This window comes from Crocuta crocuta, unplaced genomic scaffold (assembly GCF_008692635.1).
Source record: "Crocuta crocuta isolate KB4526 unplaced genomic scaffold, BGI_CrCroc_1.0 scaffold35, whole genome shotgun sequence".
NCBI lineage: Eukaryota > Metazoa > Chordata > Mammalia > Carnivora > Hyaenidae > Crocuta > Crocuta crocuta.
This window is the reverse complement of record NW_027530625.1, coordinates 6,438,597-6,463,116: the sequence shown is the minus strand read 5'-3', so window position 1 is coordinate 6,463,116 and position 24,520 is coordinate 6,438,597. Positions and strand designations below refer to the sequence as shown.

Sequence of the window (24,520 nt, the reverse complement as noted above, 5' to 3'; positions counted from 1 at the left end):
TCTACTCTCAGGGCGCCTGGGTGGCTCAGTCAGTTAAAGCGTCCAACTTAAGCTCATGTCATGATCTCCCAGTTCGTGGGTTCGAGCCCCACGTCAGGCTCTGTGCTGACAGCTCAGAGCCTGGAGCCCGTTTCAGATTCTGTGTCTCCCTCTCTCTCTGACCCTCCCCTGCTCACGCTGTCTCTCTCTCTCTCTCTCAAAAATAAATAAAACGTTAAAAATAAATAAAATAAAATATCTACTCTCTGGCCCTTTATAGAAAAAGTGTAGGGCCACCTGGGTGGCTCAGTCTGGTAAGCATCCAACTTGTGACTTCAGCTCAGGTCATGTTCTCCCGGTTCATGAGTTCGAGCCTCACATCAGGCTCTATGCTGACAGTGCCTCCTTGAGATTCTCTCTCTCTGCCTCGCCCCCACTCAGGGTCTCTCTCCCTCCCTTTCTCTGTCTCTCTCAAAAAAAAAAAAAAAAAGTAAAGTCAAAAAAAAGTTTACTGACCCTTGCTATAGTTCCTGTTTATTCGAGGCAGCGTAAGGTCAAGTTCCTAATAACATTTTAAAGCCTCTTGTCTGACCTATATAAGAAAACCAGCTACTGCTTGCCCTAAACTGTTTTTTTAATAAAAATTATTTGCTATGACCGGATAATGAGCTCACGTGATGAAAAATTCCAGAGGCACAAAACGGTGTACAGTGAGGTGTCCATGCTCTTCCCTCTGTCCCTAGGGACAATACATGTTACCTGTCTCTTGTTTATTCTTCGGGAGACAGATTTTATGCCAACACAGGCCAGCAAGCGTGCGTTTGCCTCCTCGTTTCCCCGGCAGTTCAGCGTGCCCTCGCCTTTCTACGTCCTGAAGATTGGTCCGAAAACTCGTTTTGATGTGTGCAGTTTTACGATAGGCACTGGGCTGGTGGACATGTATCCAGTTGTTCGCAACCCTGAACAGAGTTGCAATGCATAACCTTGAGTAATCCACTTGGCCAAGCCTACCTCGAGACTAAGCTCCTAAAAGTAGCGCTCTGGGTTTCGTAGAGTTTGCCAAGTTGAGTCTCAGAGGCTGTCGCCCTTATCATTCATGCCCGAGTGGTTGGCAGTGCTACTTTCCTTGACCCTCAATGCTTCTTGGTACCAGTCTATTTGATCTTTGCCAAGGCAAAAAGGAAAAACTGGTGAGTCAGAGCTTTAGTGTGTGTTTCTTTTCTTATCAATGAGGTTGAGCCTGTTATTATGCATCGGAGCCATTTATATTTTCTTTTTTTTTTTTTTAAGTTTATGTATTTATTTTGAGAGAGAGAGAGAACACAAGCAGGGGAGGGGCAAAGAGAGGGAGAGAGAAAGAATCCCAAGCAGGCTCTGTGCACCGACAGAGCCTGCTGCCGGGCTCAGACGATAATAATTTGACCTGGCCGTGCTCTGGTAATGCTTTCTTTCTCTCCAAACTCTGTTACCGCACTGTCTTTTGTTGGAAAAGTCTGGGGCCAGCCAGAATGTTTTTCTTTGTAGGTGGCTTGCTTTTTTGACTATATATGTGAAGAATTTTTTGTTCCACTTAGCACTTTGATAACATCGCCAAGCTAAGCCTTGTTTTTGATCATTCTTTGCCCGTTTCCTTAGAGCCCCTTTCATATGCAGATTCCATTTTTTATTTATTGTAGGGGGAACTTTCTTTAATTACATCTGCACGTTTTTTTCTGCGCTACTTCTTAGGTTATGTATACTTCAGAGATAGAAGTTTTCCTTATGTAAAAGCATCTTCTTCTTTAGATGTTTTTTTCCTGCTTTTGTTAGTTGCTTTCCTTATGATTATCTCAAAACTTCTCTGTGTTAAATTCTATATCCGGCCCAGTTTATTTATTAGTTCTGTAGTGGTGTGCTTTAGTTCTTAGTTCATTTCTTTGGCTTTGCAGTCTATTTTAGCCTGTGGTCTGGGAATTCTTTGCTTTATTGGCTTAGGGTTTTTATTAAGTTTGTCTCTAGTGTAAAATATTCTGGAGGAATTTGCGTTTGCTGCTTTTACTTCTTTTCTTCCAGATTGGGTTTTTCTGTCATTCCCTTCCTCCCTCCCTCCTCCCCTGCCTTTTTCCCAAGTATCTTTCCTTCCTTCCTTCTCTTCTGTATTACATATCTTTTCACCTTGCTTATGTGTTTATTTTTATTTTTTAAATTTTTTAATGTTTTATTTATTTGAGAGAGAGAGAGAGAGGCAGTGTGAGCAGGGGAGGGTCAGAGAGAGAGGGAGACACAGAATCCGAAGCAGTCTCCAGGTTCTGAGCTGTCAGCACAGAGCCCGGCACGGAGCTCGAACCTATGAACTGTGACATCATGACCTGAGCCGAAGTTGGACACTTAACCAGCTGAGCCCCCCAGGCACCCCTCGCCTTGCTTGTGTTTAATATGGACAGTTCAGTGAAGTGGTTAAGAGACCAGACACTAGGAGCTTCCGGGTGGCTCAGTCGGTTAAGCATCCAACTCTGGATTTCAGCTTAGTTCATGATTTCGCGTTGGGCTCCGAGCTGACAGCGTGGAGCCTGCTTGGGATTCTCTCTCTCCCTCTTTCTCTGCCCCTCCCCCACTCACACACTAACCCCCCCCCTCAAAATAAATAAATAAATAAACTTTTAAAAAAAGAACAGACACTGGAGCCCCAATACCTGGGATCCACACTTGGTTCGTCCATTCGACAGTAATACAATTTGGGGGGCACCCGGGTGGCTCAGTCTATAACGCAGTGGACTCGTGATTTTGCCTCAGGTCCGGGTCTCGCGGTTTGTGGGATCGAGCCCCACAGCCTCGTGCTGACAGTGTGTGGAGCCTGATTCTGATTCTTTTTCTCTCCCTCTCTCTCTGCCGCAGCCTGCTTGCACATGCTCTCTTTCAAATAAATATTTTTTAAAAAACTAGTAATACAATTTGGGGCAAATACTCTCCGTGCTTCATTTTTTTCATCTGTAAAATGTGAATAATGGTAATTCTCACCTTCCAAGGTTGTTAAGGAGACTTAATGAGATAAAGCACGTGCACTCCTTAAGCACGATTTTCTTACCCACGTACGGAATGCCAGTGCTGCTGTCGGCTCAGATAGCAGGTAGAGGAGCGTTCCTGGCTCTGCTTCTAGAACCACCGTCTGCCTTTCCCCCTGGGTGCCGTTATGAAGTAAGGGTGGGGCAAAGGGCCTGGTTTTGTACATTTTATCTTTGAGACTCTGAGTGTGTTCCGGAACTTTGTTAGATGTTCTGTTTGAGAATTTATCCCGTTAGGTCAAAGATGTAGCCGTTCCTTTGGAATGCCTGGGTTGGGGCTGAATCCCCTCGTCCCCCGCAAGGCACCGCACGTGGAGCCCCGGGGAGTGACGATCCGGGGGTGGGTCCCTGCTCCTGCCCAGATTCTGGAACCTGGGTGGTTGGCCTGTGTGTCTTCTCGGAGCTTTTCTGTCACTGTTCTCTGCTCACTCATCCCTCAGTTCACTTCTGTCAAAATTGATCTTCAGGGTTGAGGCACGTGGGTGCCTTCCGACTTCAGCTCAGGTCGTGATCTCACAGTTTGTGAGTTCAAGCCCTACGATGGGCTCTGTGCTTCAGATTCTGTCTCTCACCCCTCCCCCCCCGCCCCCCCGCCCAGCCCCTTCTCCTCTTGTCTACATGCACATTCCCTCCCTCTCAGAAATAATAAATGAATAAACTTAAAAAAAAAAAAAAGAATTGATCTTCAGGGTTTGGTGGGCTTACCCCCAACCCCACCCGGCAGTGGCAGTGAGGTTGGGATCAGCTTCCATTCTCCGCTCTTCCAGAATCTTCCATCCCTCACCAAAGCCACCGCTTTTCAAGGTGTGTGGACTGAGGTTACATTCCTTCCTTCATCGGCTTGCTTTCTGCTGCTGAAAATCATCCTGGCTTTTAACTTTCACCTCTGGTTAGGAAAGCACAATTCCCTGATCGAATTTTGTTCTGCTGTCTTTATCTGGAAATCTTGCGGTGAGCTTTTTTAAAAAATGAAAGCTAGGAAAAACAAAAACATTCCTAGACCCAACCCTGGACCTTCCATTTCAGAGGGCCTGGAATGGAGCCCAAGTATCTCCTTTTTAAAAAGCCTCTCCGTGGTTCTTCGGATCAACCAGGTTTACATCCCGTATCCTTACGAGAGGATTATAGTCTTTCCCTTGCCTTTTCATTAGCCCGTCTGAAGAGCAAGGTTAATATACAAAACACTTAAACATTTCTCAGAAAGACCCCCATAAATTTATAGATGCTCCTTGCGGTTCATTTTCTTGCTTGTTTGTTAAAATAACCTCATACGAAATAGGGCAAGAAAGCCCATCTCCGGAGAATGCAAAGGAAAGTTGATCTTTTTTCATAGTGGTCCCCGAGAGAAATATCCTGATTTCCCTTCCAGACCTCTTAAGCTTTTAGTTGTCTGCTGGCATTGATAGAGTGAATTATTCATTGTGCTTTTAAGAAGCATTTTGAATGCTGTCTATATATGCTAAGGTGGTCAAAGTGATACTCATTCATTACGATTTGATGGGAGTTTTTAAACTTTTTAAAACCTTTTAATGTTTTATTTTATATTAGAGAGAGAGAGAGAGAGAGATTGTGTGTGTGTGCTCAAGCAGGGGAGAGGCAGAGAGATGGAGATAGAATCCGAAGCAGGCTCCAGGCTCCAAGCTGTCAGCACAGAGCCCGACACGGGGCTCGAACTCATGAGCTGTGAGATCATGACCTGAGCCGAAGTCAAACGCCTAACTTACTGAGCCACCCAGGCGCCCCTCAACTTGATGGCTTTTACATGCTGTCACCCACAGCAGTTTGTCACTCATGGTCTTTAGTCCTATTTAGGAGGCTGGTAAAAAGGAACTATAAAGAATGCCGCTTTTACCTGGATATAGTCAAGCTATGTTTCCTTCAACCAGATAGGAAATTTAAATTATTTTTATGATGGCTTAGGACTGGAAACTAAAAAGAAAATGTGGATTTCAATAAACCTTTAAAATAACAGTTTTGAAAGAATTTTTATGTAAGATGTGAATTTAGAAGTGGTATTTTCCACTTATAATTTATTGTGAACAGAAGACATGGCTGATATTTAAAACCCTGCATTAAAAATATTTCACATGGGGGCACCTGGGTGGCTCAGTCGGTTGAGTCGCCAACTTTGGCTCAGGTCGTGATCTCGTGGTTCGTGAGTTCGAGCCCTGCGTCAGCTCTGCGCTGACAGCTCAGAGCTTGGAGCCTGCTTCAGATTCTGTGTCTCCCTCTCTCTCTGCTCCTCCCCTGCTCATGCTCTGTCTCTCTCTGTCTCTCAAAAATAAATAAACATTAAAAAAAAATTTCACATGCAGCCAATAGGTTTTTACTACTCCAGTCTCCCAGGTTTGCTGAAAATAAGCTGTTGGCTGTATGTGTATGCTCTGTATGTGTCCCCCTTTCATCCCTGCTGCCTGTTAAGGAGAACACACTGTTTTTTACTAAATCTCTCTTTTAAGGAATGATTGTGCTCAAACCAGCTCAACGATCTGTGCTGTGCTTTTAGCAGACAAGGTTTCCCTCTTTTGCATTCGTTTTTTCCTTAAGCCACATTTTAATTTTTTATTTAATTTTATTTTTTTAATGTTTTTTAAATTTACTTTTGAGAGAGAGAGAGAGAGCTGAATCAGGGAGTGGGGGACAGAGAGAAAAAGAGAATCCCAATTAGGCTCCAAATGAAAGCAGTAAGCCTGATGCAGGGCTCAAACTCATGAACTGCGAGATCATAGTCTGAGCTGACCTCGGACTCTCAACCACTGAAACACCCAGGTGCCCCTATTTTATTTTTTATCTTCAAAGGCCTTAGTTTTAAGCAGTCTCCATGCCCAGCATGAGTCTTGAACTCATGACCCGGAGATCCAGAGTCACATGTTCTAATGACTGAACCAGCCAGGCGCCCACCCCCCCCATATCTTCATTTTAAATTTCAACAATCAATATTCTAGCGGATGTTACATATCCCCCTCGAATTTCCAAACTTGAAGGGGCAACAGAGGTCATTTCATCCATCCCCCTTGGACTTACAGATGAAGAGCTGGACACACAGACTTGCTCATTCGGTTGCCTGGGCTCACGCCATCCCAGAGCGAGGTCCTTTTTACTGAAGTCCATGGCCTCACCTCATCCTGTAGCACCTGTTAGAGATGAGGTCACATCCACTTTGTATGTGAAATGTACCCTGATTGAAATTGTAAGCTTACGATGGCACATTTTCTTCTGGGCGAACCCGTAGATTCAGGGGGCACAGAAAAGAAATACCACGTGAGATGAAAAGAGGAATACGGATGAACAGGAATACGTGCTGTTGGGCGAGGGCCCCCACCGAGGCCTATTCGTCAGCCTAAACCAGCCAGTGAGATGCCCATGAGCGGGTTCTCTTCTTTCACATTTGCCTCCTGGATTTTGTATAAATTTAAGCGTGTCGGCCGTAGAGATGATCTGGGTTGGTGACCGGGAGATGAGATCAGGAAGAGAGATGGGTGGGTGTCAAGCTCATCGGAGTTTGTTCTGGTGCAGAGCTGCTGTGCAGCTTGAAAGTTCTTCTAGTGAAATGTCTTAGCATGAACACCCCCCGAATATTGCCTCCACTTCCTTCAAGAAGATTTTCTTCCCTTTTTCTCCCCTTTTCATTAGCTCTTTGGAGGGGCAGCCACACAGCCTTGACAGCATGCGCTTGGCACTTGGATTTTTAATTTGAACATTTGGACACAATCCACAGGCTTTCCATGGCCTGAGGGTAATAATGTTCAGTTGCAGATGATCACGAAGGAACAGTGGTCTGGTGGGGACCCCCCACCCCCACCCCGCACCTTGGCTCAGTGCTGCAGATGAAAGTGACTACATGTATATACAGGGTCTGTCCTCTCCAATTCAGGCCAGGTTTTAACAGTCAGGTTGACATCAGCTAGCGCGCCCCCTCTGTTCTTTTTTTTTTCTTTTTTTAACATTTTTTAAATGTTTGTTTATTTTTGAGAGAGAGAGAGACAGAGTGTGAGCAGGGGAGGGGCAGAGAGAGAGAGAGAGGGAGACACAGAATCCGAAGCAGGATCCAGGCTCTGAGCCGTCAGCACAGAGCCCGAAGCAGAGTTCGAACTCACAAACTGTGAGATCATGACCTGAGCCGAAGTCGGATGCTTAACTGACTGAGCAGCCACCCAGGTGCCCCTGCCCCTCTCTGTTCTCATTTGCCCTACCTTTGCGGTAAAAGGTTCAAAGCAATGGGAATCCTTCAAGGCAGGAGCTTCATCACACGTGTTGAAAGATGGAAGGAAATAGGGGCACCTGGCTGGCTCAGCCGGTGGTACATGTGACTCTTGATTTTGAGTTCATGAGTTCGAGCCCCACATTGGGTGTAGAGATTACTTTTAAAAAAGGAAGGAAATGGGGCACCTGGGTGGCTCAGTCAGTTAAGCTTCTGGCTTCAGCTCAGGTCATGATCTCACGGTTTTGGGGTTTGAACCTCCCATCGGGCTCTGTGCTGACAGCTCAGAGGCTGGAGCCTGCTTTGGATTCTGTGTCTTCCTCTCTCTCTGCCCCTCCCTTGCTCTTGCTCTCTCTCTCTCTCTCTCAAAAATGAATAAATATTGCGGCGCCAGGGTGGCTGTCGGTTAAACGTCCGACTTCAGCTCAAGTCATGATCTCACGGCTCATGGGTTTGAGCCCCGTGTCGGGCTCTGTGCTGACAGCTCAGAGCCTGGAGCCTGTTTCAGATTCTGTATCTCCCTCTCTCTCTGACCCTCCCCTGTTCATGCTATCTCTCTCTCTCTCTCTCTCTCTCAGAAATAAATTTTTTAAAAAAAACATTAAAAAATTTTTTTTAAAGAATAAATATTTAAAAAGATTTTTAAAGGCAGGAAATTTCAGCTGTGGACATTTTGTGATTTTTTTTAACTTGTAAACAAAAGCACCGACTTCATCTTTCATTACTGATTTCTCTTTTTTTTTTTCTCCGTCATCTTTCTATAGAAGGTCACATGTCTTGCATTTTTGTTTTAGGAACCTTGCAAAGAAATACCAACCTAAAAAGAACTCGAAGGAGGAAGAAGAATACAGGTCTGTTTAACCTCGATAATTACGTGGTGACATCTTTATGCCAGTGGTGATGATGGTGACGGAAAGAAAAAGTGAAATCAACAAAATCAGCTGCCTCCCCCGCTCTATTTGTGTTACTTTTCAAAGTGGGCGGAACAATAAAAACCCTACTCAACTAACTCCTTTTCCTGAGGCACGACACCTAGTCCAGATTGTTTCAATTAAGGTGATTGGGAAAAGCTTAGCATATAATCTGCGCAAATACAGGAAGTGCGGATTATGTGTTCCACATTCTTGATTTCGTTTTGTAATATCAGGAGTCTCTTCCATCCAGAAATAGGTTCATTTCAGGCAGTAGCTAGGGCACCCTGCCAGGGGGGGACCCCAAAGCATTACGTCTCCAATTTGGACCTAAATATCCACTGCATTAGTGCATACAGCAGGTCTAAGTGTTTGGCGTTATATTTGCACCAAGTACTAACAGAGCCAAATACCGCCTTTTGCCCAGTGATTCCGTGTCCCCCGATGCAGTGCCTCAGTTGTAATTAATTCTGAGCCATTTCGAGAAGAACACTCTTCTGTGTAATGAATTGTCAGGATCCTATGGGAGGCCGGCGCACGTTAACCCGACTTTAATTAATACTTTGTCGGCGCGGAGCGTGAGAACCGACGTGGCCTTGTTTGCGAAGGAGCCATGTGCGTTCTGTCCCGCAGGTATACGGCGTGTAAAGCCTTCCTTTCCACCCTGAACGAAATGAACGATTACGCTGGGCAGCACGAAGTTATCTCCGAGAACATGACCTCACACATCACTGTGGAGTTAGCCCGCTACGTCCAGGAACTGAAGCAGGAGAGGAAATCGGTAACAAATATTTGTGGGTTTTTTTCCCAAGAGATGGACTGGGGATCACGGGAATATCCCTAAAAGCTTTCTAATTAAATACAGTTACATAAGGTGGTGGGTCTTGAACTGACACCTTTAAGAATCGCGTAAGGGGCTCCCGGGGGGCTCCGTCGGTTAAGCGTCGGACTTCGGCTCAGGGCATGATCTTGCGGTTTGTGGGTTCGAGCCCTGCATCGGGCTCTGTGCTGACAGCTCAGAGCCTGGAGCCTGTTTCAGATTCTGTGTCTCCCTCTCTCTCTGCCCTTCCCCTACTTAGACTCTGTCTCTCAAAAAAGTAAATGAATATTTTTCAAAATCCTATGAAAGTATGGACCCTGTTCTTAGAAGGTGTTTCTAGATCTTTACAAGGGTCCCTCAGACAGTGAACCTTATCTGAGGATCCCCAGGGTCCTAATCCTTTTGAGGAATTTAAATATATTTGAGGATATCAGACATAAAAAGAATAAGCAATAGAATATGCTGTGTGGAATAAATAGTATGTTTTTTAATGTTTATTTTTATTTTTGAGAAAGAGAGAGCGAGCATGCATGCAAGCAGGGGAGGGGCAGAGAGAGAAAGGGACAGAGGATCCAAACCGGGCTCTGTGCTGAGAGCCGAGAGCCTAACGCGGGGCTCAAACTCATGAACCGTGAGATCATGACCTGAGCCAAAGTCAGACGCTTAACCGACTGAGCCACCCAGGTGCCCCTGGAATAAACAGTATTAAAATAAACTCTTCTAAGTGTTCGAAAGAGTTAGAAAAATGACCTCAGCTCGATGTACTGCTTTTTAGCTTATCACTTAACTAGCAAACGGGGCCGTTTTTTCCCCCTCCTGCCCTCGTGATCATCTTTTCATAGCTTTTATTATTTAAAAAAATGTTTAATGTTTTATTTGTTTTTGAGAGAGAGAGAGAGACAGCGTGAGCAGGAGAGGGTCAGAGAGAGAGGGAGATACAGAATCTGGAGCAGGCTCCAGGCTCTGAGCTGGCTGCCAACACAGACCCCGACGTGGGGCTCGAACCCACGAACCATGAGCTCATGACCCGAGCCGAAGTCAGATGCTCAACCGACTGAGCCCTCCATGCACCCCTCATGGCTTTTATTATTAGCGAAGGAGAAAAACGTACCGTCACAGAAAGTATATGCATCGCGAAGGTTTCATCCTAAAAGATTTATTTTATTTCTTTATTTGAAGTCTAATTAGTTATTTTGAGAGAGACCGAGACAGGGCAAGTGGGGGAGGGGCAAAGAGACAGGGAGACGGAGAATCCCAAGCAGGCTCTGCGCCACAAGCATGGAGCCTGATGCAGGGCTCGAACCCACAAAACCACAGGATCATGACTGGAGCTGAAACCAAGAGTCGGATGCTTAACCGACCAAGCCACCCAGGCTCCCCTACAAGATTTATTTTTAAGCCGTGGTCTGTGTCGCTGGTCTTTGATCCCTTAGGAAGCGCATCATACTATGTTAGTAATAAGGCACTAAAGCTGGCCTGTAAAAACACACTTTCATTCACATTTGAGTCCACGACAATTCTTTCGGTGGTCTGATATCGCTTGTGCCAACAGGGAAGATATCGTTCCTGCCGAAATGGAAGAGACGTTAAGTATTAATGCCCAAAATAATTATTTCATTGCAGTCGTGAGAGTGGCCACAAAGTACGAGTGCAGGTGCTCTGGGGGCAGAAGATAGGAATATGTCACATGCTCGGGCTCAGGATCAGGGAGACGCTTCCCAGGGGCCCTTAGTTAACAGTTAACGCTCTGACAAGGCTCGACGTGTGAGGAGTTGCCTGGGACAAACGATAGAGGGAGCGCAGCCAGTGCAAAGGGCCTGCAGCAGGAAGGTATTTGGAACGTCTTAGGCGTTTACTTCTTTCTAAGCTATAAATAGGTGGCTCTGGGTGTGTTTAGAAGTTAGGAACAGATATATGCCTTAAGATCAACCCATTCATTAAAAAAAAAAATGTGTTCATCAACCGAGATGGAATTTTTTTTTTAGTTTATATTTTATTTATTTCTGAGAGAGAGAGAGAGAGAGAGAGAGAGCGCATGAGCAAGCAGGGGAGGGTCAGAGAGAGAGGGAGATAAAGAATCTGAAACAGGCTCCAGGCTCTGAGCTGGCTGTCAGCACAGAGCCCGACGCGGGGCTCGAACCCACAAACTGTGAAATCATGACCTGAGCCGAAGTCGGATGCTCATCCGACTGAGTCACCCAGGTGCCCCCCCGAGATGGGATTTTTATCCGCATTAGAGCGGTGGATCTCAACCTGGCACTGGTTTTCTCCCCAGCCACATTTGCCAGTATCTGGAGATAGTTCTAGTTGTCTGGGGGATTCGCTGGGGGGTGGGGGGGTAGGGGGTGTTGCCACTGGCCCCTGGTGGGTGGAGGCCAGACACGCTGTTCAACATCCTATGACGCACAGAGCACCCTCCGCAACGAAGAATGACCCGACCCCTAATGTCCGTCGTGGCCACACGGAGAAATCTTGCCAGGCGATGACAGCCTCTTCTGGACCGTTCATTAAAGATCATTTTCCGTGATGGGAAGGAAGCAGTGAATCAAAATACGAAGGTTCAGAATGAAACGCAGTTGCCTAATAGGATCCTAAAGTCAGTGCAATCAGTCTGAACGTGAGGTCGGGCTGCTTCCCTGCGTGCTTGAACTTCCCTCAACCTTGCAGAGTTTAGACCCTCTTCCTGTTTGTTTCTTTGTTCAGTGCTTTGTGTCTCTGGACTGACCTCCACGCACCCACATAGCGTAGACATTTAGCCAACAGCCCAAACAAGAACCCTCTGCCTTTACCTTATAAATGCCGTTTCTGGAGTGGATCGTGAGATATGAGCCCACATGACCTGGCTTCCTGTTACTTTTTTTTTTTTTTAACAAAGTTTATTTGTTTTGAGAGAAAGGGAGAGAAAGAAAGACCGAGTGGGGGAGGGGCAGAGAGAGAGAGAATCCCAAGCAGGGTCTGCGCCCCGATGTGGGGCTTGAATTCATGACCTGAGCTGAAACCAAGAGTCGGATGCTTCACTGACTAAGCCCCCCCGCCCAGGTACCCCTCCTGCTACTTTTTTGAATTCTCCTCCAGCCACGCAGCTCCCTTTCTGCTCCTCATGCGTGCCCTGTGGGATCCTGCCTCAGGGCCTTTGCACTGGCCTTTTATTTCCTTGGAAAGCTTTGCCCCCAGATATCTGCAGAGCTCACCTGCTGGCTTCTTTCTCAGGAGTATCGTCTTCTCATTGAGGTCTGTCTTGTCCACCCCATTTACACTTACAGAGTCCCGCCCCTCCTTCCCCTCCTCGATGCCCCTACCTTCCCTGCTTTACTATTTTTCCATAGTGGTTGCCAGCATCTTACATTTTATGCATTTGTTTTCTTTTATCTCACACTAGAACGTAAGCTTCACGAGGGCAAGAATTTTCTCGGCTATCGTATCTATCTCTAGTCCCTGGAAGAGTGCCCCTTGGTAAATACCCCCAGGGTAGAAGAAATAATTAAGAAGTAGTGAGAGGCAGTCTTAGACTCACCTTTGTCCTCAGTTCGACTTGGTGTCACTGGTTGAGGATCCTTGCGTATCTTGGCTGTGTGACGATTGGGTCCTTTTATTTTGTTTACTTCCCGTTAATTACATGTCTTTTGTACAGCCCGTCATATCTGCAGTTTGAATTCCGTTCCTTTTTTTATCAGAAATTATAGTCATTTATGGGGTAAATTATAGGCGTCACGGATACACGTTAAATAAGATCTTACAATATGTACCGTTCCTTTTATTTTCAGGAGACTTAAGGCGCACATCTCTGAGTCAGATGTTCTGCTGGAAAGAAATACAAACACCATGCCTCTCTTGAGGCATTTGGCAATTATATTAAAATGACATTTGAGGAAGCTGGGAATCCTTTTATTTATTTAGTTTTTACTTGTTTATTTATTTTTGAAAGAGCGAGAGAGAGCAGGGGAGGGGCAGAGCAGGGCGGGGGCGGGGGTTACAGAGGATCCTGAGCAGGCTCCACGCTGACAGAGGAGAGCCCGATGCGGGGCTCGAACTCCAGAACCCAGAGATCGTGACCTGAGCCGAAATCAAGAGCTGGACGCTCAACCCGCTGAGCCGCCCAGGCGCCCCTCCCCCAACTCTTATTAGTGAGTGATCTTACTTATTTTTGAAAAGAGGACTCAAAAATACAGCAGAGGGGCGCCTGGGTGGCTTAGTCGGTTAAGCGTCCGACTTTCGCTTAGGTCATGATCTCGCGGTTCGTGGGTTCGAGCCCCGCGTCGGGCTCTGTGCTGACTGCCAGCTCAGAGCCTGGAGCCTGTTTCAGAGTCTGTGACTCCCTCTCTCTCTGACCCTCCCCTGCTCACGCTGTCTCTCTCTCTCCTAGAAATAAATAAAACCTTAAAAAAAAAATTTTTTTTTTAAATGTTTAAAAAAAAAAAACACACAGCAGAATGGGATCTTTTCCACCTTCTGGTGGCGACAGCGATTGGCAGAAGGGCCGCCACGGAGCTGGGACTCAGATCCAGGTCCGCTGGTGTCACGCTTGGTGGCCCTGTCGCTGACAGCGTGCGTCAGATCTTCCTTCCAAGAGGGGAGAGCCAAATCCGACAGCGTGTCCAGGGCTGCCTGGGAGGCTGTCAGGCCAGGACAGGCAAGGACACAGACGCTCCAGTCCACACACGGTCTCGGGGTTCGGGCAGCCCCACCGGCTGTGAAACCTCAGACAAGTTACAAAGCCTCTTCGAGCCTGCAGGTCCGAGTGGACCTTTCTAAACATGTTGACTTGGTGCATGGCCCCCAAAACAGGCTGCTTTCAAAATTTCAGGTCGAGCTGGTATTGCTCACAGCCAACCCGCGATAGCATCTTGCTTAAGTACCGGTCTCAACCATCAGTATAATACGTCTGGGCCATTGATAAAGCGGCAGAAATCCTATCTGCCCAAAGGGATGATTTAGAATTTACAGGATTACCGCTGGATCCCATCGCTGCTTATAGAGTGTTTCCAAGTTCAGTCTGGAATATTCCTGGAAAATTATTTCTCCTTTGGATTTTGCTGGTTGGAGTAAACAAATCTCTAACAAGAGTCTGCATGGTAAAAAAAAAAAAAAATAGCTCATTAGGCAGAAGATGTTTCCTTCCTTTTTTGTCAAGCTTTGAAAGGAAGGTAGTAAGAAGGAAGGAAGTAGAGGGAGAGATGGACATTCTCCATCTTTAAGTCTTAAAATCCTTGATTGTAAAATAGGCTGCTTGCTATTCATGTGTTTAGAAGAAAAGACGGGCCCTTCTGCAGCGCGGTCTGTATCTACCACGTTCCCATATTACGTGCAACTCTCTCACAAAGTATTTAAAAATTTTTTTTAACATTCATTTTTGAGAGACAGAGCACGAGCAGAGGAGGGGCAGAGAGAGAGGGAGACACAGAATCCGAAGCAGCTCCAGGCTCTGAGCTGTCAGCACAGAGCCCGACGCGGGGCTCGAACCCATGAACCGCGAGATCATGACCTGAGCTGAAGTCAACGCTCAACCGACTGAGCCCCCCGGGCGCCCCTCACTTAGTATTTATGAATAACTCATGTTCTTCCTGACACACAAATCTGTAGGCTCGTTTTTATGAAAATGCAGTGATTTTTCTTTTTTTTTTTTTTTTTTCAAAAGTAACTTCCTTAAAAGGAAACCTTGACTCGCTGTCTGGAAGGATGGCTTGTCCGCCCCCACCCCCCCGGGGTGATGTCGGGACAACAACGGTTCCCATGAGGAAGCACGAACAGGCCTGGGGGCCCACAGTGAGGGGCTCTTCAGGTTTTCACCTAACGGGCTCCCCTAACAGCAACCATATTTTTGGTGAGATGCGCACCTTCTCTTTAGAGATAGTACAGTCACTGGCCCGTCTTTGGGGTGAAGGTAGATCAAAGTACACAAAGTTCTGCTGCTTTGTATGCAGTTTTTTGTTTGCAAATGGAAATTACTAATAGGGGCGCCCTGGTGGCTCAGTTGGTTGAGCGTCCGACTTCGGCTCAGGTCGTGATCTCCCGATCTCAAACTCTGGGTTCGAGCCCAGCGTCGGACTCTGCTGACAGCTCGGAGACTGGAGCCTGCTTCCGATTCTGTCTCTCCCTCTCTCTCTTTGTCCCTGCCCCGCTCATGTTCTGCCTCTCAAAACTAAACAAACATTAAAATTTTTTTTAAATAAAAAAGAATGTAAATTCCCAATAAATCTGTACTGTGTGACAATGGCCAAGATTTGCTGCCGCTCAGTGAGAATAAGTAAAAATTACTGGGAAATCAAGATTCTTTGTAAGGCAACATGATGAGTTTTAATGTATAAAATCTGGAAATTTTATACTTGCCTGATTTTCCTAGATTTTTACAAATTTACAGTGAATACAATATTCATCATTTTTAGCTGACCACAGGCAAAAAGAACTTCTTTTTCCTTTATTTACTCTCCCCCTCCTTTTTTTGAAGGAGGGGTGCAATGATTCATTTATTAGTTGTCAGTATTGTATAGAATGTTCCAAAACTCTGGATTAAAGAACAAAAATTCGGGGCACCTCGGTGGCTCAATGGGTTAAATGTCCGACTTCAGCTCAGGTCATGAACTCGCTTTTGGGAGTTCATCTGCTTCAGATTCTGCGTCTCCTCTCTCTCTGCCCCTCCCTGCTCATACTCTGTCTCTCTCTCTCAAAAATAAAGAATAAAAAACTTTTTCAAAAAGAACAGAAACTCACATTTTTTATAAATCAGAACCTCATTTTTCCAAGTTTCCTTCTAGATATCACTTATAGACATAAAGATACTGACATGTATAGAGAGAGACAGATATAGATATGTATAAATAATACCTATATAAATATACATAATATTTAAGCATGAGTCCTGTATAGATGTAATTTATATTTTTATTTATTCTCCATTTAATATCACAAGCAGTTTCCATTTTCCCACATGAAAACATACAATTTTAATCATTAGAACTTCAGTGGCTATGTATTATTCTAATGCTATTATACACTTAATTAATTCTTTAATATTTGATCCGTCGGCCATTCCCAGTTTCTGATCACTTTCTTACTTATATAAACAATACTGCAACGAACTCATCACTTTAATAGCTGTTCGGTGCGCAAGGTGGAGATCATTTCTCCAAGCTAAATTCCCAGAAAGAGAAGACGAGGTCAAAGCGTACGTGATTTATGGTTCTTAATTAGGCTTTGGTCATTTACAAGAGTAATGATCTTTAATGGAAGTAAATACCCTCTCTCGTTGGTGATTCCTGCACACTGCATCAGATTATTAGAGAATTTCAGAGATGTTGTTCGGGGCAGCTCCAGCTCCGAGTCCGTCTCAGGGTAATCCACAGTGATTGCCACTAACCACATCAGAGAGATTTATGGAGATTTCTAACCCCAGACGGGGAGTCAAGAAGTTCTGGCCAACATTTACTGGAACCTCTAAGTAAACTTCTCCCAGCAGGTGGAAAGTATGGTTCGGTACAAAATACTGGCCAGGAGCAGAATCGCTTTTTGGCAGTGGTTATCTGAAAAGTTCTAGAGGAAACAATTATACAATACCTTCAGTGACTCACTGAAATTTTTGGAAACTCAGAGAGAGTGCTTACAAGACACCGCATTACATAGAATTGACCAGTAATTATTTTTCCCCTGAGATACTAAAAGATAACATTCTTCTTGAAGTTTGGGGTCGGGTCGGTCCTATTTAGAAACGAAGGGAGGGACTTAATTTCCTACAAGGCAGTTTTGCAGCACAGACTGACCCTACTTGGTTTCCAACGTGTTTTTATGAGAGATAAAACCTAGCATGAAGGAAAGCGAAAACGAAAAGGCACTTACGTAAATGATCGTGTAATTACAAATCCATTTCGGATCCGGTCGGCCCTGTTGAGATGCAGCAATAGGTGCCCTGTTACGAAGCCAGTACCCGAGGGATAAAAACCAAGAGGGATTTTAGATTTCGTGGCCAGGAGAGAGAAGCAGGATTCTCCATAACAGTTTCCCCTTCCTGCTCTTACCTCTTTTATGCAGATAAATCTTAAACGAGGAGCCCTAAAGGGGCGCCTGGGTGGCTTAGTCGGTTAAGCGTCCGACTTTCGCTTAGGTCACGATCTCGCGGTTCGTGGGTTCGAGCCCCGCGTCGGGCTCTGTGCTGACTGCCAGCTCAGAGCCCGGAGCCTGTTTCAGTCTGTGGCTCCCTCTCTCTCTGACCCTCCCCTGCTCATGCTGTCTCTCTCTCTCTCCTAGAAATAAAATAAAATAAATAAAACATTAAAAAAAAAACGAGGAGCCCTAACAAAGTTGTTGGTCTTTGCCAAGGTCATGCTGAGGGGGCACCCGCTGGTAGCCCCCGGTTTAATGGATTTCTAGAAGGTGCATTTTGTTTTGTTTTGTCACGTCTTCTTTGGTTTGAAAGAACGTGTGATAGTGGCATTGTGTCCATCAGGGGCCTGTCAGCAAGGCGGTTCTGTGACCTGCAGAACCGTTGACATTCGGCCCTGTCATTCATGGGATAGCATAGCTGGTTATCAGGGGACTGAAGTCCTGTTCTCGATTGCACAGATCTGAAGTGCAACCTTGGGTTCTCTGTTTCTCCCTCAGGAGCTAGAATGACAGCTTCTTTTTCTTCTAAGAACCGGGACTCACTTGACCTTTGTTTTGTGTCCCCACGGACTCTCCTCTCTGCAGGCACCTGCTTGCCATCTCCCGCCTTGTGCCCGATGCAGCGCCACGCCCCCCCCCCAAGTGCACCATTGAGCGCGGGGGCCCCTGGAGCCCGGCAGCACCGGGAGACGTGCCCCAGGGCTGTGGGTTGGGGACACAGTGGCCCGTTTATCCCGTCCACAAAGAAACTTTGGATCCCCGAAACTCCTTTATCACTCCCCATTCCGATCTGCATTCCCTCCCGTCGGTAAATGGCACACCTTTGTAACCTGGATTGTTCTGGCCTTCACACCCCATCTTCTGTATAGTATCGGGTCCCGTGACCGGCTCTACCTTCAGGAAATGTCCTGAATCCAAAGCCTTCTCGACCCTCGTCCAGTCCCTCATCATCTCACCTGGAGGAATGCCCCAGGCTTCCCGATGCACCCCTCGGCTTCCCGGCCCGCCCCGCGGTCCGTGGCACAGCTCCGCGTCTCCACCTGCGCCATGAGCAGGTGCAGCGGCCCCTCCCGGGTCTTTCTGCCGCACCTGCCACATTGGGGACATTCTCCACACGCCGGGCAGTCCGTGCAGCCTTGCGGTAGCGCAGATCGGACCGCGTCACCATGGTTTTCCATCACGCTAATGCGGCTTTGGAAGCTGTCCTCAGCCGAGCCCTCGCCTGCCTCTGACTTCTCCCCCGCCTCGGTCTGATCACATGGGAACCAGCTGTTTCTTGAACAGCCCGGGCCCTCTCCCACCTCAGGGCATCTCTGTTGCTGCTCCCGCTGCTCAGAAGGGTGTGCGCCCAGGCCTTTGCAAGTTCGCTCCTATACTTTGTGCAAGAAACATCATCCAGGGGCGCCTGGGGGGCTCCATCGGTTCAGCGTCCGACTTTGGCTCACGTTATGATCTCACAGTTCGTGGGTTCGGGCCCCGCGTCGGGCTCTGTGCTGACAGTTCGGAGCCTGCTTCAGATTCTGTGTGTGTGTGTGTGAGTGTGTGTGTGTGTCTCTCTCTCAGCCCCTCCCCTGCTCGTGCTCTCTCTCTCTCTCTCAAAAATAAATAAACATTAAAAATAATTTTGAAAAAAGAAAAGGAAGAGGAAACGTCATCTAGACCTCTCCATCTAAAATGCCGCTGTTCCCACACCCCCACCCCCGTCCCCTTCCCTCTTTCTCTGTGTCCACTAGTTTTCACAAGGACGGGGACTTGGTTTAATTTGCCCTGTGTTCCTCCTATACCTACCGCAGGCCCCCGCACATGCGGGCACGCAATGAACATGTGTGGAATGAATGACTGAAGCCCATCGTGAGAGCTTTCGGCCCCTTCAGGGAGAGATCCCTGCCCCTCAAGTCCCACCCCTGGGCAGCCTGGCCCTCCGTCTGAAACTCTTGTCTCCTTGTCTGGATTTGGAAGTAGTGCCTGTGTACCCAGGGAAGAAGAGGTCAAGTGAGGGACGTGCCTCACTGTCTGCTGAAGGTCATCCTGGGTGCTAATCAGGGCGCGCCTGGCTGACCCCATCCATAGAGCATTCTGTTGACCTCGGGGTTGTGAGTTCAAGTCTCACGTTGGGCATAGAACCTATTTTTTTAAAAAAAAAAAAAAGTTAATCGGATTCTTCAGAACAAGTAGAACGTTAAGGAATATGAAAGAAAGGGTTATCCTGAAGAACAGGTCAAAGAGCCTTCTGGAGTCCCGGTACCTTGTGCACAGGAGCATTCTGGGTGGCGAAAGCCAGCATGAGAATGACAGGAACAGCCAGGAGACGGAGTAAAGGGGACTTGGCGCTGGCCGCCGGACCGTGAGGGGGTCCCCTGTCTGGTGCCCAGATGGCCGGGGGGATGGGTGGAGTTAAGCAGCTAAGCAGGATACTTGGAGGCAGGCGCTTTAGGAACTTGAAACAAGTTCACTGAGAAGCTATTTGTATTACAAATATATTGGGGAGAAGAGGCCTTCCCAAATAAAATCTCTTTATTTAACCATCTGACCAAACTGCATCAATCAGAGTGCGACTGCCATACATCACGTGCTTGGGAATGCAGTGGGGGTGACCTTCTCCCTTGGGCAGGGCTGAAGGTGGTCGAGTTTCCCCCATAGCCCGTATCCACGGCTCCCCAGGCCACACAGATTCGTAGCGGTATTAATTAATCCCGAGTTGGGCTTAGAAGCTGCCAGTGTTTGGACCCACCACGCTGTGGGTTTTGAGGAAATTATAATATTTGTCACAGGCATGTTTTCTGCAAGCTCCTTTTTTTTTTCCGTTGGCCTTTTCAAGTCTTTGTGTTCCTTTGTTCTCATCTGTGGAATCTGAGTTTTATTTAAAATTCCAGATGGTTGACTGTCCTCAATTGAGTGTTTATTCTTTTTTTTTTTCCACTTTTTTTTTTTGGAAGTGGCTGTTCTCAGATCAGTGCTATATTTTGCTTTTTTATGGAGTTTTAAAAATTAATGGTCTCTCATATATAAATCTAGTAAAAAAAAAAAAAGCAGCTGTTGGACCCAATTGTGGAGTGTGAATAATAAACATGTTCACAGCCTGAGGTTGACCTCTTCTGTCGCAGTAGTACCTTCTTGGAAGCTTTGCCACTGAAGTTTTTCTGTAAGTTAGTGGTTGTTTATTTTAGGTTCCCTGTGATTCTTACCTTAGCTGCCCCTGGTCACTGGGAGAGTTCTTTAAAAAAATTGGAAGGATGATTTTATTTGTATAGATTTTATCTGTATATATATATATTTTTAATGTTTATTTTTGAGAGAGAGTGAGCATGAGCGGGGTAGGGGCAGAGAGAGAGAGAGTTGGAGGCACAGAATCCAAAGCAGACCCTGGGCTCTGAGCTGTCAGCACAGAGCCCGACGTGGGACTCGAACCCACGGACCATGAGATAGTGACCTGAGCCGAAGTCGGCCGCTGAACCGACTGAGCCCCCCAAGCGCCCCTTCCATATATTTTTAAGGTTCAACCAAAAAGTGGAAAGGCAAGGGGCGCTTGGGTGGCTTAATCGGTTGGGCGTCCGACTTTCGCTTAGGTCATGATCTCGCGGTTCGTGGGTTCGAGCCCCGCGTTGGGCTCTGTGCTGACAGCCAGCTCAGAGCCTGGAGCCTCTTTCGGAGTCTGTGACTCCTTCTCTCCCTGCTCACGCTGTCTCTCTCTCTCTCCTAGAAATAAATAAAACATTAAAAAAAAAAAGTGGAAAGGCAAGTAAGTTTAGCCATCCCCTGCGATACCATCAGGCATTTTCAAAAGCCTGTTAGTACATTCGAAGTGCAACGGAAGCATCTGCTTGTAGGAGACCGTCAGGAGCGCTTCTCTGGGTCCAGAGATGGCATTTCCTGTCTCTCTGCCGGTAGAGGAGCGCGGTGATGACTTCACCCTGTGGTTCCAAAAGCCCTATTCTTTTTTTCTAGAGAACAATTCCTCTCTCTGTAGCGCTCCGAGACACACTTTTTAGACACACACTTGCTCACTGTCCCGCGAAGAAACGCTTTGCCATTGTTTGTGCAGAAACAACAGACCCATCTGGCAAAGCCCGTTTGTTTACCTTGTAACTGTTAACTGGCCTTTCGGACTGAAGGAGGGGAGAGAGAGCTGGATGCAGGCGAACCGCTGTTAGGTGGCCGTACGATGCCCAGGACGGTCAGGAGGGCCCCGGTCCCACCCGCCAGCTTTCCTAAGGGGTCAGCACCACGAATTTTTTTGTGTGTTGAAGCCCAATGAGTTTTGGAGGAACGCATATCAGGACAGGAAGATTAGGAGGAAAATCACTGACACCTCGATTTTTCCTTAGGTCACTGGAAACGTTAGGGTCTCAAGTAATAGTTCTCAGATGATTGTTTTTGGTTTTGTTTTTCAATTTTTTATGTTTTATTTTACATTTGAGAGAGAGAAAGAGACAGAGCACAAGCAGGGGAGGGGCGGAGAGACGGAGACAGAATCTGAAGCAGGCTCAGGCTCTGAGCTGTCAGCACAGAGCCCGACGCGGGGCTCGAACTCACAAGCAGGGAGATCATGACCTGAGCTGAAGTCGGATGCTCAACCAACTGAGCCACCCAGGTACCCCTGGGTTTTTTTTTGTTTTTTTTTTAATGTTCATTTNTGGCGGGGAGGCAGGACTGTCGTCTTCTGAGAGGACTCCTTTGATGCTGGAGCCGAGTCAACCCTTCCTGGCAATGCCTGTCACTTTCTGCGTGTTCTTGAGTGTGCGTTTCCTCTCTCCGCCTGGGACCCGCCTTGGGTTTTGTGCAAAATGTTCANGAGATCATGGCCTGAGGCAAAGTCGGACACTTAACCGGCTGAGCCGCCCAGGTGACTGTTTTAGTCTGACAGAACTATGGCTGAGGAGACCTTTGTGGGAGAAAGCTTGCCAGTCAAGTCAGAGTCCACACCGTGCTTGAAAAATAAATTCATATTAAATTTTTTTAAGTTTATTTATTTATTTTGAGAAAGATTGTTGGGAAGGACAGAGAGGGAGAGAGAGAATCCCAAGCAGGCTCCTCACTTTCAGTGCAAAGCCCACTGGGGGGCTTGAACTCACAACCGTGAGATCACAACCTGAGCCGAAATCGAGAGTCGGAGGATGCCCCACCAGCTCAGCCACCCAGGCACCCCTGGAATCAATTCATATTTATTCCTAAATATTAAATGGAGGGGTGGTCAGAGAATTCACTNTTTTGAATCTAAATGTGAAAGTGATTGGTGATCGTGCTTGTGAAATGGGGACCCTCCCCTAAGTCTGCCCTGTGTCCCGTGTTAAAGTGACCTCTGTGGTCTTCAGGAAAGCCGCCTGCAGTTGCCCTTCCTCTGAAGTTCAAGTTTCTCCCGCGGCCCTGCCCTCAGCGCTGCGTCTCACTCCCACTGCCCCGGTCCCGTCCGATTGTGCGTTCCCGCCCTCGGACCCCATCCCGGTTCGGTTTCATCCCTGTGTCTGTTAGGAAACTGGAGATTCTTGGATTCCTAAATTGCCTGATGGAGAAAAGTGGCCGTAAAAAAAGAGCTTAAAACAGCAAAGCGTGGCCTCAAAAGAGAGACCAGGAAACAGTCCCTTTTATAAAAGAGCACTGTTCTTCAAAAAAAAAAAAAAAAAACCACACACAAAATCTGATTTTGTCTCCTCCTTCCTTTCCTCCGGGGCCTCAGTCCTTCTTTGTGACTCAGCCTAGCCCTAGGCTCTGACCAGGGGAGATAAGAAGGTCCGAGGCTGTGCTGGGGGGCGGGGAGCCTCCACCATCAGTCTGCTCTCAACTTGCCTTCTGGCCACAACATTCCCCACCTAGTCTGTCAGAACACACGGCACATTCAAGGAAAGTCCTTTAGTAAGAGGAACATTTACCTTGCTGTGGAGAAGGTTCAGGAAAAGCAATTAAGATCTAGTGCAGAACCCCGGGCCAGCCAGGGTGGGAAGCTGCTGTGGTCCCCTCCGGCCCACAGGGCACGGGTTCCTGACCAGAGCTGTGGCCTCGGTCGAGGACCCAGCCAACCCAGAGTTTCGCAGCGAGAGGACCTGCAGATGTATCTAAATCCCCCGCCCTCTGATGGGCCAGAGCCTCTGTGATGAATCTGACCGACCCGGAGGGCAAGGGAGTCCGCGTTGCGGTCCATGTGCCCAGGTCAGCCTCTGGGGACACAGAGGACAGATCTGAGAAATTCCCACCACGTTGACAAAGTCAGTGACGTCACAGTTGAAGGAGATGACAGAATTTAGGAAACACCGGTGATCTTGGGCCGCTGGGTAAAAAGGCCATCGGTTTCTTAACATTTCTGTGTATTTCTGGTCTTCCCTTGGGATCTCATCTCTTTTGGAGATTAGTCCAGGCTCTAACCACCCACGTGATGCCGGAGAGGTCCACACCGATCTTTTTAGCATTGGCCGTCCCCCTCAGCCATCCAGCTACCCGGTTGACATTTAGAATGTCAACCTAACAAAGCTAAAACTGTGTCTGATTCTCGGCAGACCTGCCTCTCTCATTTCCCCCCCTCTCCTTTTAATTAAAAAAATGTTTTTAATGTTTATTTTTGAGAGAGAGAGACAGTGTGACCAGGGGAGGGGCAGAGAGAGAGACACACACAGAATCCGAAGCAGGCTCCAGGCTCTGAGCTGTCAGCACGGAGCCCTACGTGGGGCTCGAACCCACGAACCGTGAGATCATGACCTGAGCCGAACTCGGACGCTTAACTGACTGAGCCCCCCAGGCGCCCCTCCTCCTCTCCTTTTAAAGCTCAGACCAGCAACATTGGAGTCTCCACTCACATCTGATCCTGGGGGTTGCTGGACACCTAGAGTCTGACCCCTGCTCACCACTTACCCTGCTACCCTGTGGTCCAAGTGTCTTGTCTCCCGGGTTGGAGAGACTCGTACTTGGAAGCTTCCTTCACAACACGGCACCTCTATATGACCCATGATTCCGCAGCTCATTCAGACCAAAAGTCTAGAGGACTCTACACAGTCTGGCCCTTTCTTCTCTGACCCCATTTCCTAATATGCCTGGGGCTTCTCCTGGTCTAGCCCTCTGGGGTCCTTACTCATCAGCACAAGGCACATACCTGCCACAGGGCCTTTGCAGATAGCAGGGGGCTGAACTTATTTTTAAATCTAAAAAGGTCTAAGTAACAGAAACACTCATCTACACAGATATTTGCAGGGGCGTTATTCATAATAGCCCCAAACTGGGAAAACCCCAATGTTCATCCACCATGAATGGAGACACAAAATGTGTGTGTCCCCATACAACGGAATGCCACTTGGCAGTAAAAAGAGATAAAAGACCGAGCCATGTGGCAACATGGAAAAATCTTGAAGACATTCTGCTAAGTGAACATTATGTACTAATGGAAGCCATTGGGCTGGTCACAAAAGACCTCATAATGTATGATTCCATTCATAGGAAACCATCGAGAACAGGCAGATTTATAGAGGTGCGTAAGGTGGAGTAGCAATTG

At 47.2% G+C, this 24,520-nt stretch overlaps 1 protein-coding gene across 7 annotated transcripts in view; it reads left to right on the top strand.

The window, feature by feature from the left end:
- FNBP1 (formin binding protein 1) overlaps positions 1-24,520 on the top strand; it is a 91,850-nt gene that overhangs the window by 5,466 nt on the left and 61,864 nt on the right. For all 7 annotated transcript variants that reach the window (XM_077768383.1, XM_077768385.1, XM_077768384.1 and 4 more), the window contains exons 2-3: positions 8,016-8,072; positions 8,766-8,913. In XM_077768383.1, the coding sequence (XP_077624509.1) occupies positions 8,806-8,913 (108 nt within the window). In that variant the 5' untranslated portion in view covers positions 8,016-8,072; positions 8,766-8,805. The remainder of the gene's footprint in view (positions 1-8,015; positions 8,073-8,765; positions 8,914-24,520) is intronic.